Source organism: Mustela lutreola, chromosome 8 (genome assembly GCF_030435805.1).
Source record: "Mustela lutreola isolate mMusLut2 chromosome 8, mMusLut2.pri, whole genome shotgun sequence".
In the NCBI taxonomy this organism is placed as follows: Eukaryota; Metazoa; Chordata; class Mammalia; order Carnivora; family Mustelidae; genus Mustela; species Mustela lutreola.
Window position 1 is genome coordinate 120,172,527 of NC_081297.1, and position 12,763 is coordinate 120,185,289.

Genomic DNA, 12,763 nt, shown 5'->3' on the forward strand with positions numbered 1-12,763 from the left:
TTTTAGGATACATACTTAAAACTCAAGGGTGGTGTTCATAGAAGTTGCCTTTAACACAAAGCATTTATAATATGATAATTAGATAAAATTACCTTCAGATGCTGCTTTTCTAAATCTGAAGTTTTGAGCTGTGTCTCTAAATCCTTTACCTTTTCCTTGAGTTGGTCAGGATCTGCCAAAAAAGTTACAAAAATCAGATTCTGCTTTCCCCCACTCTGACAAAGGGTTTATTTTAGAGAGTAAGTAGAAAACTAAGAAACTGAGCCTAGAAAATACGTATTTTATAGCTGAAAGACTACCTCTATCTGAAATCTCTATCCCGTATTGTAATTCCATAGCAGACCAAGAGAAAAGGCATGTACTGCGTATCAGAAGTATAGAATCGGGTTAATTTTTTACATGGAAGAAATTATTTTCAGAGAAAAATAAAAGGACAACAAAAGAATAAGTAGACTGTTAGGTAAGTGGCTACAACCATAGCTGGCTAAGTGTTCCTGGTCCCCAGCAGTACTGGCTGTTCATGTAGGTCAGTACACCTTTACTGTGTAATTACTACCTGAAATAAATGCCAGACAGGGTGGATAAAACAAAGATGAATAAACCCTAATACTATGGTCAGGCAACCCTGAGTTACACACAGCACAAAGGCTTTAATTTACTGGATCCTTAACTAACCCCCCTTTGGAGTTAACATCTCTCTAATTTTATAAGAATCAATGAATAAATGAGATTTTTTAATTTAATTGTCATCTTTGCTAGAAACATTTTCTTTAAATTAAGCAACATATAATGTGTCCTGTCATATTTTGTAGCCACTGAAAGGTAAAAGTTAGAAATAATGCTAAAGTTTGAGAAAATAATAGGCAGCAAGACACATTTTGATGAGTGAGACAGGAAGGTTTCTATTCTATTAAGGTTCCCTTGATATGGTTCCCTAATTAGAAGTTGGAGACAAGAAATATTTTCCTCATCCTTTTCCTTTAGAATAGTCACCAGAACCTATCTTTCTTTGGAAAGCAGAGCAAAATCATATTTTTCAAAACTTCCCCTCACCTTTGTAGAAAGTGCTAATGATTTTTTATAAATTCGGTTCTTAACCACTAATGCTATGTTGAGTTGATTGTCTTAATCAAAGGGATGCTATATGTTACACAGATTAGTAACAAAATAGTGCAGTAAAAGTGATTATTATGTATTGCACTTTCTGAAAGTTAGCTTAATGGTATCTGATTGCATGATCAAAATGGCGAATTCTGTTTCAAAAGATTCTACCAATCTTTCTACCAATTCAATTCTACTGAACAACCTTTGACTATTTCATACAGCTTTTTCAATATTCTGCCAGTCTTGTTGGTACTTTATTTAAATAGTGCTTTAGAATTGCCAAGACAGTCTGGTTTGATTTTGAACCTTAACAGTCTTTGATAGGTATCCTTAGTCTCCTTGAAATAGATGAGGAATACAGGGTTCTGAAATTCCCTCTCAGAAAACTGAGACTTAGGAAGAAAGTACTTGCCGAATATCAACAGCATCAACAGGTCTTTGGGAATGTGCTAGTCTGGTACCCTGAGCTGGCTGCTGTAAGAGATACTGTTGAGAGATTTACATGACTGTTTTAGTCACCAGGAGGTAGGTAAGGCAGTTTCCGTGGTCAAAAGCAGGGACCAGGGAGGGGCTTTGGAGTTCCAGAGACTGAGGTTTCATCCTGCCTCTCTCACTTTCTAGCTGTTGTGACCGAGTTACTTAATCTCTTTAAGGTGAAGATCATAGGTAAAATGGAGACAGTAGTACCCACCAGTGTTTTAATGGTTAATTACAAAATGCTGGGGTGGTGGTTGGGGGAATACCATAAAATGCTTGTAAAGCATTTAGCACAGTGTCTGGTACAACTCATACATGATAGCTTTAATACAAAGTAGCAACGAGAATACATCCTAGGATACTGAGAAAGGTATATGAAATAATCAAAGATTGTTCAAGTATGAGTTGATACAGTCCTTTGGAATAGAATTTGTTATATCCATCACACTATCAGATATATATAACAAATGATTCTTGCTAACAGTGATGTTCTCAAAAGTCGACACGAACAATGGATTTGTGAATACTGAACCATTCATTGGGAAAACATGTACCTATACACATACTCATATCTCCACACACAGTGTAATTTTAAATCCTGGCAACAACTCATCCTGGTAGATTCTATCCTTTGATGAAAGAGAAAACAAAGTTCAGTAGTGTCAAGTGACTCGCCCGAGGACCCGCTCATAAATGTCAAAGTTGGGATTTAAACCCAGTCCAACTGGCCTCAGAACCAGAGCTTCTTGCCCTGTGCTGCACTGCCCCGTCCTGTTTACATCCTCCGGTCATCTGTATGAGAGGCTGAAAGCCTCACTTTTTTGGATCTCATCTGGAAAAAGGTGAATCAGAACTTAAAATTTTCACTGCTGTTGTATCTGCAAAAGCACCAGGAGTACTGGTTTTGGGGTTTTAGGTAAATTTTAGTGAGTGGTTGAATTCACAAATACAGACTGAAAATAATGAGCATCAGCTGTTAATTAAGTGTGTATGTAATTCATGTATATGTATACATATGCATACATATGCACATAGCAATAGAGTGATTAATCACTTCTGAATGAAAGGGAGAGGATTAGACTGTTTTACTTTGTAAAAGGGAAAAAGAGAGTAGGCGAGTTTACTATATGTAGTTTTTAAGTTAATAATAAGAGGATGGGGGTACCCGGATGGCTCAGTCGGCTAAGCATCTGACTTTTTAGCTCAGGTCATGATCCCAGATTCCTAGGATCGTGCCCCTGCAACAGGCTCCCCACTCAGCAGGGAGACTCTCTCTCTCTGCCCTTTCTCCTGCTCATGCTCTCTTTCTCTGTCTCTCAAATAAAATAAAATCTGAAAAGATAATGTCCAGAGGTCTTAAAAGGGCCTATACTTAGAAACTGGAAACCACAGACCTAGTTTTCTTTGCTTAGCCCTGTATCATGATTAAATGTAACACCCATATGAACATAAAAAGAAAAATACTTGAGTATTATAAACAACTCTGTTTTATGAAGGAAAGAGCTCTGGAAACATGCTATCAAGGATCTGAGTATATAGGAAGACAATCATCAGACATCTGAATAAATAAAAAAGGCAAACCCTAATTCAAAAACAGGTTAGCTAACATGCTAGAAGAATAAAATACTTTACCAGATACAGTGCTTTCAGCTCCACTTTGGTCTTTGTTAACTTCTAACTGATGGATTAATTCTGCTTTTTCTTTTTCCAGCTGACTATTAGCTAATCTAGAACACAATGATTATGTGTTAAAACAACAAAAAACAGACATTGCTTCACAAAATATATGGTTATATCTTATGAACTTTGTAAATGTCTTAGAACTTGCTGATAATCTATAAAGGTAAACATTTATTCATTTACTCCCACTGTTACAATGCTACCATTCTCAAACTGAGATCAGAGAATGAAAATTCTTCATGCTTCTTAAAAGCCTGACCAGAAAGTTTTAAGTTAAAAGCTTGAGGCTTATATTAGGATCTTGTTTACCCATTTTTCATTATCTGCTATGTAAGAGAGTAATTGGGATTAAAAGGATGAAATAAGACTGATAAGCTTGTTAGGCCACAAGATTAAAAAATCCTAATCTCTAGATGTAGCAAACTTGGTTATATTAAATTCTTTTTTTTTTTAAAGATAGCCTTATAAACAGACAATGTACCTTAGAACTTGAAGCTCCCGCTGAAGGCTTTGCTCTGTCTCAGCACCTTCAGGAACATGTTTGAGAATCTCAATCTTTGGGCACAATGAAAAGTTAGAAGATAAAGTCAGACATGGAAATATGTTTTATAAAGATGCATATTTTTAGTAAAGCATATTAAAAGTTGGGTTTTCAAAAGCATGTAAAATATGAGTACATATCTGTCATGTTCTATTCACTATTCATTCTGTAATTACTGAGTGCCGCATGCAGGCATTGTCCTAGGCACAGGGAATATAGTGATGGCAAAATCCCTCCCGGCATGCTCCTACGGTCCTTATGTATTTGGAGGAGGGGTGCAGGTGAGGGAAGACAAAGACCAATAGTAAGCTTGTGATGGAATAACAGTGCCAGATGAAAGGAAGGGCTATCAAGAAAAATAACTCAGGCTAAGAGGCTGGAGAGTCATGGAAGGTAGTATGGGTTAAGGAAGGTCTGAGGAGTCTCTGTTTAAGCAGAGACACAGTGAGGCAATGAGCTATGAGAATATTTGTGTGGAAAGTATTCTAGACAAGGGAAATAAGTCCAAGATCTTAAAGCTTGAATGAGTTTGGCCTATTCAAAGGACTGAAAGAACACTGATGTGATTAGAACACTGTGAATGAGGGGAAAGTCTAAGGATGAGGCTAGAAAGGAAACCAGATGCCAGACCATGTAGGTCCTCACAGGTTATGAAAAGTACTTTAGAATTTTATTCTGGGGTAATGAGGAACCACTGGAACACTGATGCTGCTGTGCTATTTCTTTCTTTTTTTTTTTTTAAATGCTTAGAAGGGTGACTCAGCAGCTATGTGGAGAATACATTCAGGGATAGGAAGAAGGTAAAATAAGGCAAGCGTGGAAGCAGGGAGACCAGTTAGGAAATCACTGCAACAGTTCAGGTGTGAGAGAATAGCTTAGACTAGGCTGAGATGGTGTGGGCGGTGCTGAAACATCATCATATTTGGGATATATATTGGAAATATAGATCTGAAGTGATTTAATAAAGACAATAGGGTAAGAAAGATAAAAGAATTGATAATCTAAAGGTTTGGGCTTAAACAAATGGTTGAATGGTGGTACCATTCACTTTGATGGGCCGTTTAGGGGAGGAATTACCAAGTGTTCACTTTTATTTACATAAGACAATGCCAAGGGTGGCTTGAAATTACTTGCCTGTTGCTCAAGGTCTTCCGTGTATTTCTTAGCTTTCTGTTCCCTCTCTGTTGCTTGTCTTACAAGCTGTTTAAGATCAGTAAGGCTTTGGGTTTTTTTGGCAATATCAGTCTCCAGTTCTTTCAACTTGGTTTCATACATTCTAAAAGTGAAGGGAAAAAAAATAGTATAAACATGGAAAGTAATTTCTCTCATTGATTTAAAAGCCAATTCAAATTATTGCACTAAAAATAACAGACTATCTTACACTGTTTCTTCTAGTCAACTCTAGTCAAATTCTAATCAAATCTAGTCCATTTCTACATATTTAAGTAGCATTAGGTGACAAGGGGTAAGTATCCCTAATTAACAGGCTAATTAAAATAGAAGATTTAGGTGTTACCAAGGTTATAAAGAAGGATGGAGCCTGAATTTGCCACTGTCAAAAAGCTTAAATTTAATATCTTTTTTCAGTCACAAAACAAAACAAAAAACAGTGTGATTCATCCATGAGAATATAAAATTCTGTATTATTGGGTACTCTTATGTATTTAAAGATCACAAATTAAAGTATTTCATATATACATCATGTATACACACACAGAAGCATAACAAAAAAAGGACACTATTGGGAGAAGAAAAAAATGTGGGGGCACCTGTGTGGCTCAGTGGGTTAAAGCCTCTGCCTCTGGCTCAGGTCATGATCCCAGGGTCCTGGGATTGAGCCCCAGATCGGGCTCTCTGCTCAGTGGGGAGCCTGCTTCCCCTCTCTCTCTCTCTGCCTCTCTGCCTACTTGTGATCTCGCTTTCTCTCTGTCAAATAAATAAATAAAATCTTTTAAAAAAATGTGCGAAAGCACGGGTAAAAAACATCGCATATGGCATAAAAATCTGAAGAGATTTGTAACCTTTAAAGAAATGACCAATAGTTGAAAAAAAAACCCCAAAACCCCAGACTAGAAAAGAAATTTTTAAAACATGGTCAAAATTTTATAAGCAAATCATTCCACCTTAAAGGGAGACAATGCTTATAATATGCAAACTTGGGATGCCTGGGTGGCTCAGTTGGTTAAGCAGCTGCCTTTGGCTCAGGTCATGATCCCAGCATCCTGGGATCGAGTCCCACATCAGGCTCCTTGCTCAGGTAGACATCAAAGTTCCAAGCAGACAAGAGAGACCCCTTTTCCCTGGTATTAGCACATATCATTTCATTTCTCCCTCTGCCTCTGCCTGCCATTCTGTCTGCCTGTGCTCGCTCTCTCCCCCTCTCTCTCTGATAAATAAATAAAATCTTTAAAAAAAATAAAAATAAAAAAAAATAATATGCAAACTTCCCAGAGAAAAGAAAAAGAATGCTTTGGCAACAAAACTAGGTAAGGACAGTACCAGGAAGGAAATTAGTATTTCAATACATTCAGTTTTTGATAAATCTTGGAAGCTATGATTAGAAAGCATTGTTCTTAATCTGACAGACTGTCCACCAAAGGGGTGACATATCAGAAGCTTACTCCTTCCAATTCTCTGCTCAAATGCCCCACCCAATCAGAGGGGCCTTCTCCAATCACCCTATATAAAATAGCTCCAGCATCCCCAGCCTGTCTTAACAGTCTGTATCTGGCCTGATAAAAACAGATGTCCTTAGTTTGTTGAGTAAATAACAGAGCAGCTGTCAAGATTTCAGCATGAGGAAGACCTAATGTGTCATGGGTCCCAAAGAGATTTCTAAACCACTTTGATGAGATGGGTATATAATACCAGTGGCAGATCTTAGCAAGTTTTTTGTTTTGTTTTTAGATTTAGAGAGCCTTGAGGCCAAGAAAGAAGAATAGGGATGATCACCTCCACAGATGAAAAAACAAAACAAAACAAAAAACACTTGAGCTCACAGAAGAGATGTAATTTACTGAAGGTCACAGTGAGACTTCAGTATTTCTAAAGCCATGGAAACCAGCTGGCTCCACGGGAATGAGGCTAAGTAGGCCATTCAGAGGTACATCTAACATGAAGCAGAGAATCTGGCATGTAGCATGAACTGAGTAAATTATCTGCAGAGTAAATCTGAAGTAACTCAAAATCCCTTCTGAACCTACATGTGACTGTAGAAGGAAATAAAAGACCAATCAAGCAGTCCACTGAGAGTTGCTGGTTGAGAGCCTCTGCTGGGGTCCAAGCAGACAAGAGAGACCCCTTTTCCCTGGTATTAGCACATATCATTTCATTTAAGCCTCACACTAGCTGTCCTGCAGAGTTAAGAGAGAGCTAGAGAGGGGAGCAGTGGACTCTGAGTACTCTCAGGATGGTGTTAGGAAAGGGACCAAGGACCCTTCTCTAGGACAGCCTGGCCCCCTAGGCCACCTTCTAATCTGCCTGCATAGCCTTCCTCCTCGAACACGTCCAGGGCAGGAGACCCATGTGCAACTTGCTACAGCCTCATGATGCTAAGGCTTGCATCCTAGTGGTGGTAGTGATGGTGACTACTGATCCACCACTCAACGAGCCCATTCTAAAAAACAGGTAGACATCGAAGGGGAGACTGGAGATGCACAGACATAAAGAACTCTGTGAATATGCTAAGATAAAGATGAGTTTGCCTTTAGAAATGAGGCCAGCAGATGTAAAGAACCCAGTTTCATACAGGATGATTTTAATGGGAAGACATGGATAGGATCTTCATAGTTTCTGGCTTCTGTACTCCTTGAAGCAGCTGCTTAGGACTGGAAATGAGAATGGCACCAAAGCCTTTAAATGACTCAGGAGTCATTATGAGCCACCCATGACGATAGTGGCGATAAACAGAGGAATGTTTACTAGTGAGTTTCTAACGCACTTTGACAGCTACAAAGTTTACGTGACAGGTGGGAATTGCACCTGTAGGAAAGGTTCACAGGACAGGAGAAAGTCTAGTGCCAGAAAGCAGACGCCAGTGACACACTGAAGCTACCATTAAATTCATCCGTCAGGGCTGTCTGAAGAACAAGCTGTGTACAAGAGAACTCCAAAATCGGTGCCTGGGTGGCTCGGTCAGTTGGGCAACTGACTCTTGTTTTTTGGCTTGGGTCATGATCTCGGGGTTGAGATCAAGGCCGGCATCAAGGCAAGGCGGACTCCGCTCAGCGGGGAGTCTGCTTGGCGTTCTCTCTTCCTCTGCCCCTCTTCCCGCTCATGTGTGCTTGCTCTCTCTAAAACAAATAATCTTAAAAAATATATAAACCTCTGAAATTGCTGTAGAGCCCAGATACAGTATGCCACAGGTTGTGACAAGACAGGTAAACTGTTCCTGGCTTATGCTTGAGGTAGAAAATGAATGTAATACAGAAGTTGAATCACAGCTGGAGAAAAGCAGCACCCAGGAGAAGCTGGCCCCATTGCGCCCGGCTCGTCGATGCCAGCTGCTTCCTGATGTCCACCCAGCTGCGACACCCTGAGCCCAGCCCCAGCTCTGCTTTGTCCTATGCACTGCCACCCAAACTAAATACATGAAGGAAAAAACAAAAACAAAAACAAAAACAACAACCCATTTCCTGTCTTAGCATCAGCAAAAAGTATCATATTAAAGCAAACAATCAAACAGTTCATCAAGGAAAGAACTAAGTTTATCAGAGTAGTGTCATATTCTTTTAAAACAATGACAACATTAGAACTGATTAAACTTTGTGCAAGTTTTAAACTATTCTTACCTTGTGACAACGATTGACTTCCAGCTCTTGCTGTCAGCACCTTCAAGCTGTGGGCCTCTACTCTCTGCCAACTGTAATCTCTTACCAGTCTCTTCTAGTTGAACTGTCATCTTCTCATTTAATATCTCTAAATTATTCTTAGCGATCCGTAATTTTTCTGCAGCTTCAGTCTCCTACCATTAAAGACTAATTAGTACAGGATAACAATACTGTTCTCATAGATGCAATATATTCAAAATTACCACTACAAATTAGAAACAAAAGTAACCTGGTACTGTAAAGGCTGATTAAAATTCCAATACAAATCTAATATTTTCTTTAAAATAGCAATATGATCATAATAATTAGAACAACAGGTCATGTAAGCAAGGTTAGAAGAATACATTGCAAGTATTTGACACTAGTGGTTACTTTACATTTGTCATCTTTGTAGTATTTACAAATAATGGGATAGTTTATGTCTTAATACACTTTGAAGATGTTTTGCTTTGCCCAATACTTGAGAGATCTAGCTAGGAGCATCAACTATGTGTAAGTACCACGAACTATTTCCACTATTAAACATCCATTCAAAGCACACTATACTCTGAACTCACGGGTATATTCTGATACTATTGTAACTAGTTTAAAAATCTCAATTTCAGTTTATTCACTGGATCATCCATATAAGTAACAACACCTATTTGTGGGGCAAGGAATATATTTTGCAAGTTAAATAGAAAGGAATTTTATTGTTTAACAAAACAATTTCACATATTCCTTCCTTTATATCAGTCATTGTTCTGAGCCATGTGCACAAATACTAACTCACTCAACTCCTGCAGCAGCTCTGTGAAAGAGATGTATTTATTACTCCCAAATTGATAAGGAAATTGAGGGATAGAGAGGGGTCAGTAGCTTGCTCTTATTTCCACAGCCATTAAGTAACAGAGCTAGGATCTGAATCCTAGATGTGTAACTTCTATACTATATTGCCTCTTGTTTTTTATTTTCAATGTACCTCATGGCGAAAGGATGGCAGCCATAAAAATAGAATTCCTACATCTCTTAACATCTACTCTAAAAAGACACACTCTTCAACTTTTTCATTCAGTTTTTTGAAGATATATTAGTTAACATAAAAAGTAATTATTAATCAGTAATGAAAGTCATACTTTCTTAAGTTCTTTACGGAGCCTTTCATTTTCAGCAACAATCTTCTCTGTGCCTTTGGTCTTCGATTCATAGTGCATGCTTAACTGACGTCCAAGATGAACTTTAAGTTTTTCTAATTCAGCCTAGTTAAAAAAAAAAAAAAGCCTTTTCAAAAAAGGAAATAAAAGATGACCCTATAAACTCATAAAACTTAATTCAAAGCAATTTTAGAGGCCATTTTTCATAGAATGAAAGCCTTCCCTTTCACACTGGTCATCACCCAACCTTGCCTACACAGTAGAATGAGCTGATGACTTAAAAATCACAATATTTGGGGTGCCTGCGTGGCTCAGTGGGTTAAACCTCTGCCTTCAGCTCAAGTCATGATTGCAGGGTCCTGGGATCAAGCCCTGCATTGGGCTGTCTGCTCAGCAGGGAGCCTGCTTCCCCCCTCTCTCTCTGCCTGCCTCTCTGCCTACTTGTGATCTCTCTCTCTCTCTCTCTCTCTCTCTGTCAAATAAATAAATAAATAAATCTTAAAAGAAAAAAATCACAATATCTATGGTAGGACCCACCCCAAAAGACCCCACCCTAGAACTGGGGGCTTATGTCTGTATATTTGAAAACAGACACAGGTAAGTATTTATGCTGCCAGAGTGAGAACTGTTGGTCTTGAAATAATAAAAAGACCAGTGGAGCTACTCTAATTATTCTTAGCCTTGTCTCCAACAAGTTCTTCCACATGTATAAAACGGCCACTGCATCCATTAAAGCCATTATATAGTAGGAGTATATTTAAAATCTTCCTTAAAAAATAAAAACAGTAAAAACATTCCACGCAAATGATCACCTTTAAAAATTACCTTCAACTTTTCATTTTCCAGTTCAATATTAGCCATTTTTTCACTGGTCAGTATTCCTGATGCTTTCTTCAACTGTTCATTTTCCCTTTGGACTTTTTCAACTACTTTTTTCATTAAACCAATGGTTTTTTCTAGTTCTGGGATTGTCTTTCCACTTCTACCAGACTACAAAAGAATATATTAACTTTTTATCTAATCAAATATCTTAGAGTATATAATGTAAACACCAACAACATAACAGGCACAGTATTGCACTCAGTGTTGATTCCTAACATTTGAAGCCAAAACCTGTATTCAATTCATCACTACAATAACCCTATGCAATAGGAATTATAATTCTTACTTTAAATACAAGCAAATCAAGACACAGAGAATTATTATACTCCTATTATTATTATACTCCTACTCATGCAGCTAATAAGTAACAGCTCAAATACTCCAGCCTTGACGTCTGTTCCAAATGAATAAACCTTAGAACCTAAATATTCTTTTTAGCTAATGTTCTTTCCTATATAGCAGAATTTCCTTTATATGAAAAAAATCCACAAAAGTTGTGTCATTGAAGAGTTCATGAGTTACCAAATTTGAATTGCAGCATAATAGAAGTGATTTCCTCTAATAGCCATTGATTAGAAATTCAGTTTCTGTCCAATATAAATACAAGAGACATCTGAAATGAAAAAACCTAGTGTAGTTATCAATAGAGATGGGTCACCAATTGATAACTTTAACTGCCTCATGCTTTTCATGAGGTTTTCAACAGTTGAGCAAAAGAATCTGCTTACTTTTTTTTTTGCATTTTAGTCAGTATTCACACTATGCAATGAATAACCCTACAGTACATAATATGTACTTTCATAATTAACCTGGAAAAGGTCGAATTAACATTTTTAATTAGGAAATTAATGTTGCTGTCAGTTGAGAGTTTGTTCTGAACACTTTTTTAATAATAACTCTGTTTTCAACAAATCTGTCATATATTTATTATTACTTGAGTAAGTTTTTATTTTCAATGGCTTTCATTGTGCCACTTGCTAATGAAATCATTAGCGGCTTAAATCTTTGGTCAGGGCCTCATAAGCAGCATTTATTCACTGTAAAAAGTGAGTACAAAATAACATGGGAAGAAAAATACAAGGATTAAAAAAAAAAACTTGGGAGGGCGCCTGGGTGGCTCAGTGGTTAAGCCTCTGCCTTCGGCTCAGGTCATGATCTCAGGGTCCTGGGATCGAGTCCCGCATCGGGCTCTCTGCTCAGCAGGGAGCCTGCTTCTCCCTCTCTCTCTGCCTGCCTCTCTGCCTACTTGTGATCTCTCTCTATGTCAGATAAATAAATAAAATCTTTTAAAAAAAAAAAAAAAAAAAAAAAAACTTGGGAGACATATGTACAGAGTGTTATACTAAGAAGCTCCAAGGAAAATAATAAAAAATAGATATAAAATGTTAGAATTGGACTAAGAGCAGCTAGTAGTTACCTTCATGAACAGAAGGATTCCTAGAACTTAAATGTTTTCAAGGGGTGAAGGGATATACAATGAAGAAAGATGATGTCATATCCCAATTGAAATAAAATGCATGTAAGGTGTAACAGATGATAAAATACACTGACTTGAAACACAAAGAAAAGCTTTAAGATGTTTTACATTGTAGACACAGCAGAATAAAAACCAAGACTACAGGGCCTAGTAGTAAAAGCATATCACTACTCTTAGGACATATACAAACTTGTTTTTTTATTACCAACTTTGCACTTCTGAAACCCAAACAAATATGTGGTATGTTCTCACACACTCACCCCTCTAACACGACCAAGTTTCCGCTCAACTTCTGATTTTTCTTTCTTAAGAAATTCACACATTTCCTTCAAATCCCTTACTTGACTCTGAAAAATTAAAGCAAATGTGTAACAGTTTAACACAGCTATAGTCTCTGAAAAGGAAAGGCAAATATTTCACATGAGCTATCAATCTCTTCAACTATATAGCCAAACTGAACAAGATGGTCTCCACAGCAATAAGGATTTTAAATTAAGATATATGTTAAATTAAAATTTAATACAAGGATATTTTACATATGGATTTCAAGAAATATTTTTCACATTACTGCCTTAATACAGAGTTTAGAATTCTGATTTTAACCATCCCATAAATTACATTTGTAGATCCTTAGACAGAT

At 37.4% G+C, this 12,763-nt stretch overlaps 1 protein-coding gene across 4 annotated transcripts in view; it reads right to left on the reverse strand.

Moving 5' to 3' along the window:
- CEP290 (centrosomal protein 290) overlaps positions 1-12,763 on the reverse strand; it is a 103,898-nt gene that overhangs the window by 1,383 nt on the left and 89,752 nt on the right. For all 4 annotated transcript variants that reach the window (XM_059186473.1, XM_059186476.1, XM_059186474.1 and 1 more), the window contains 8 exons: positions 12,384-12,470; positions 10,590-10,754; positions 9,747-9,869; positions 8,593-8,765; positions 4,937-5,078; positions 3,743-3,816; positions 3,214-3,308; positions 93-172 (listed from right to left, as the gene is read on the reverse strand). In XM_059186473.1, coding sequence (XP_059042456.1) covers positions 93-172; positions 3,214-3,308; positions 3,743-3,816; positions 4,937-5,078; positions 8,593-8,765; positions 9,747-9,869; positions 10,590-10,754; positions 12,384-12,470 — 939 coding nt within the window. The remainder of the gene's footprint in view (positions 1-92; positions 173-3,213; positions 3,309-3,742; positions 3,817-4,936; positions 5,079-8,592; positions 8,766-9,746; positions 9,870-10,589; positions 10,755-12,383; positions 12,471-12,763) is intronic.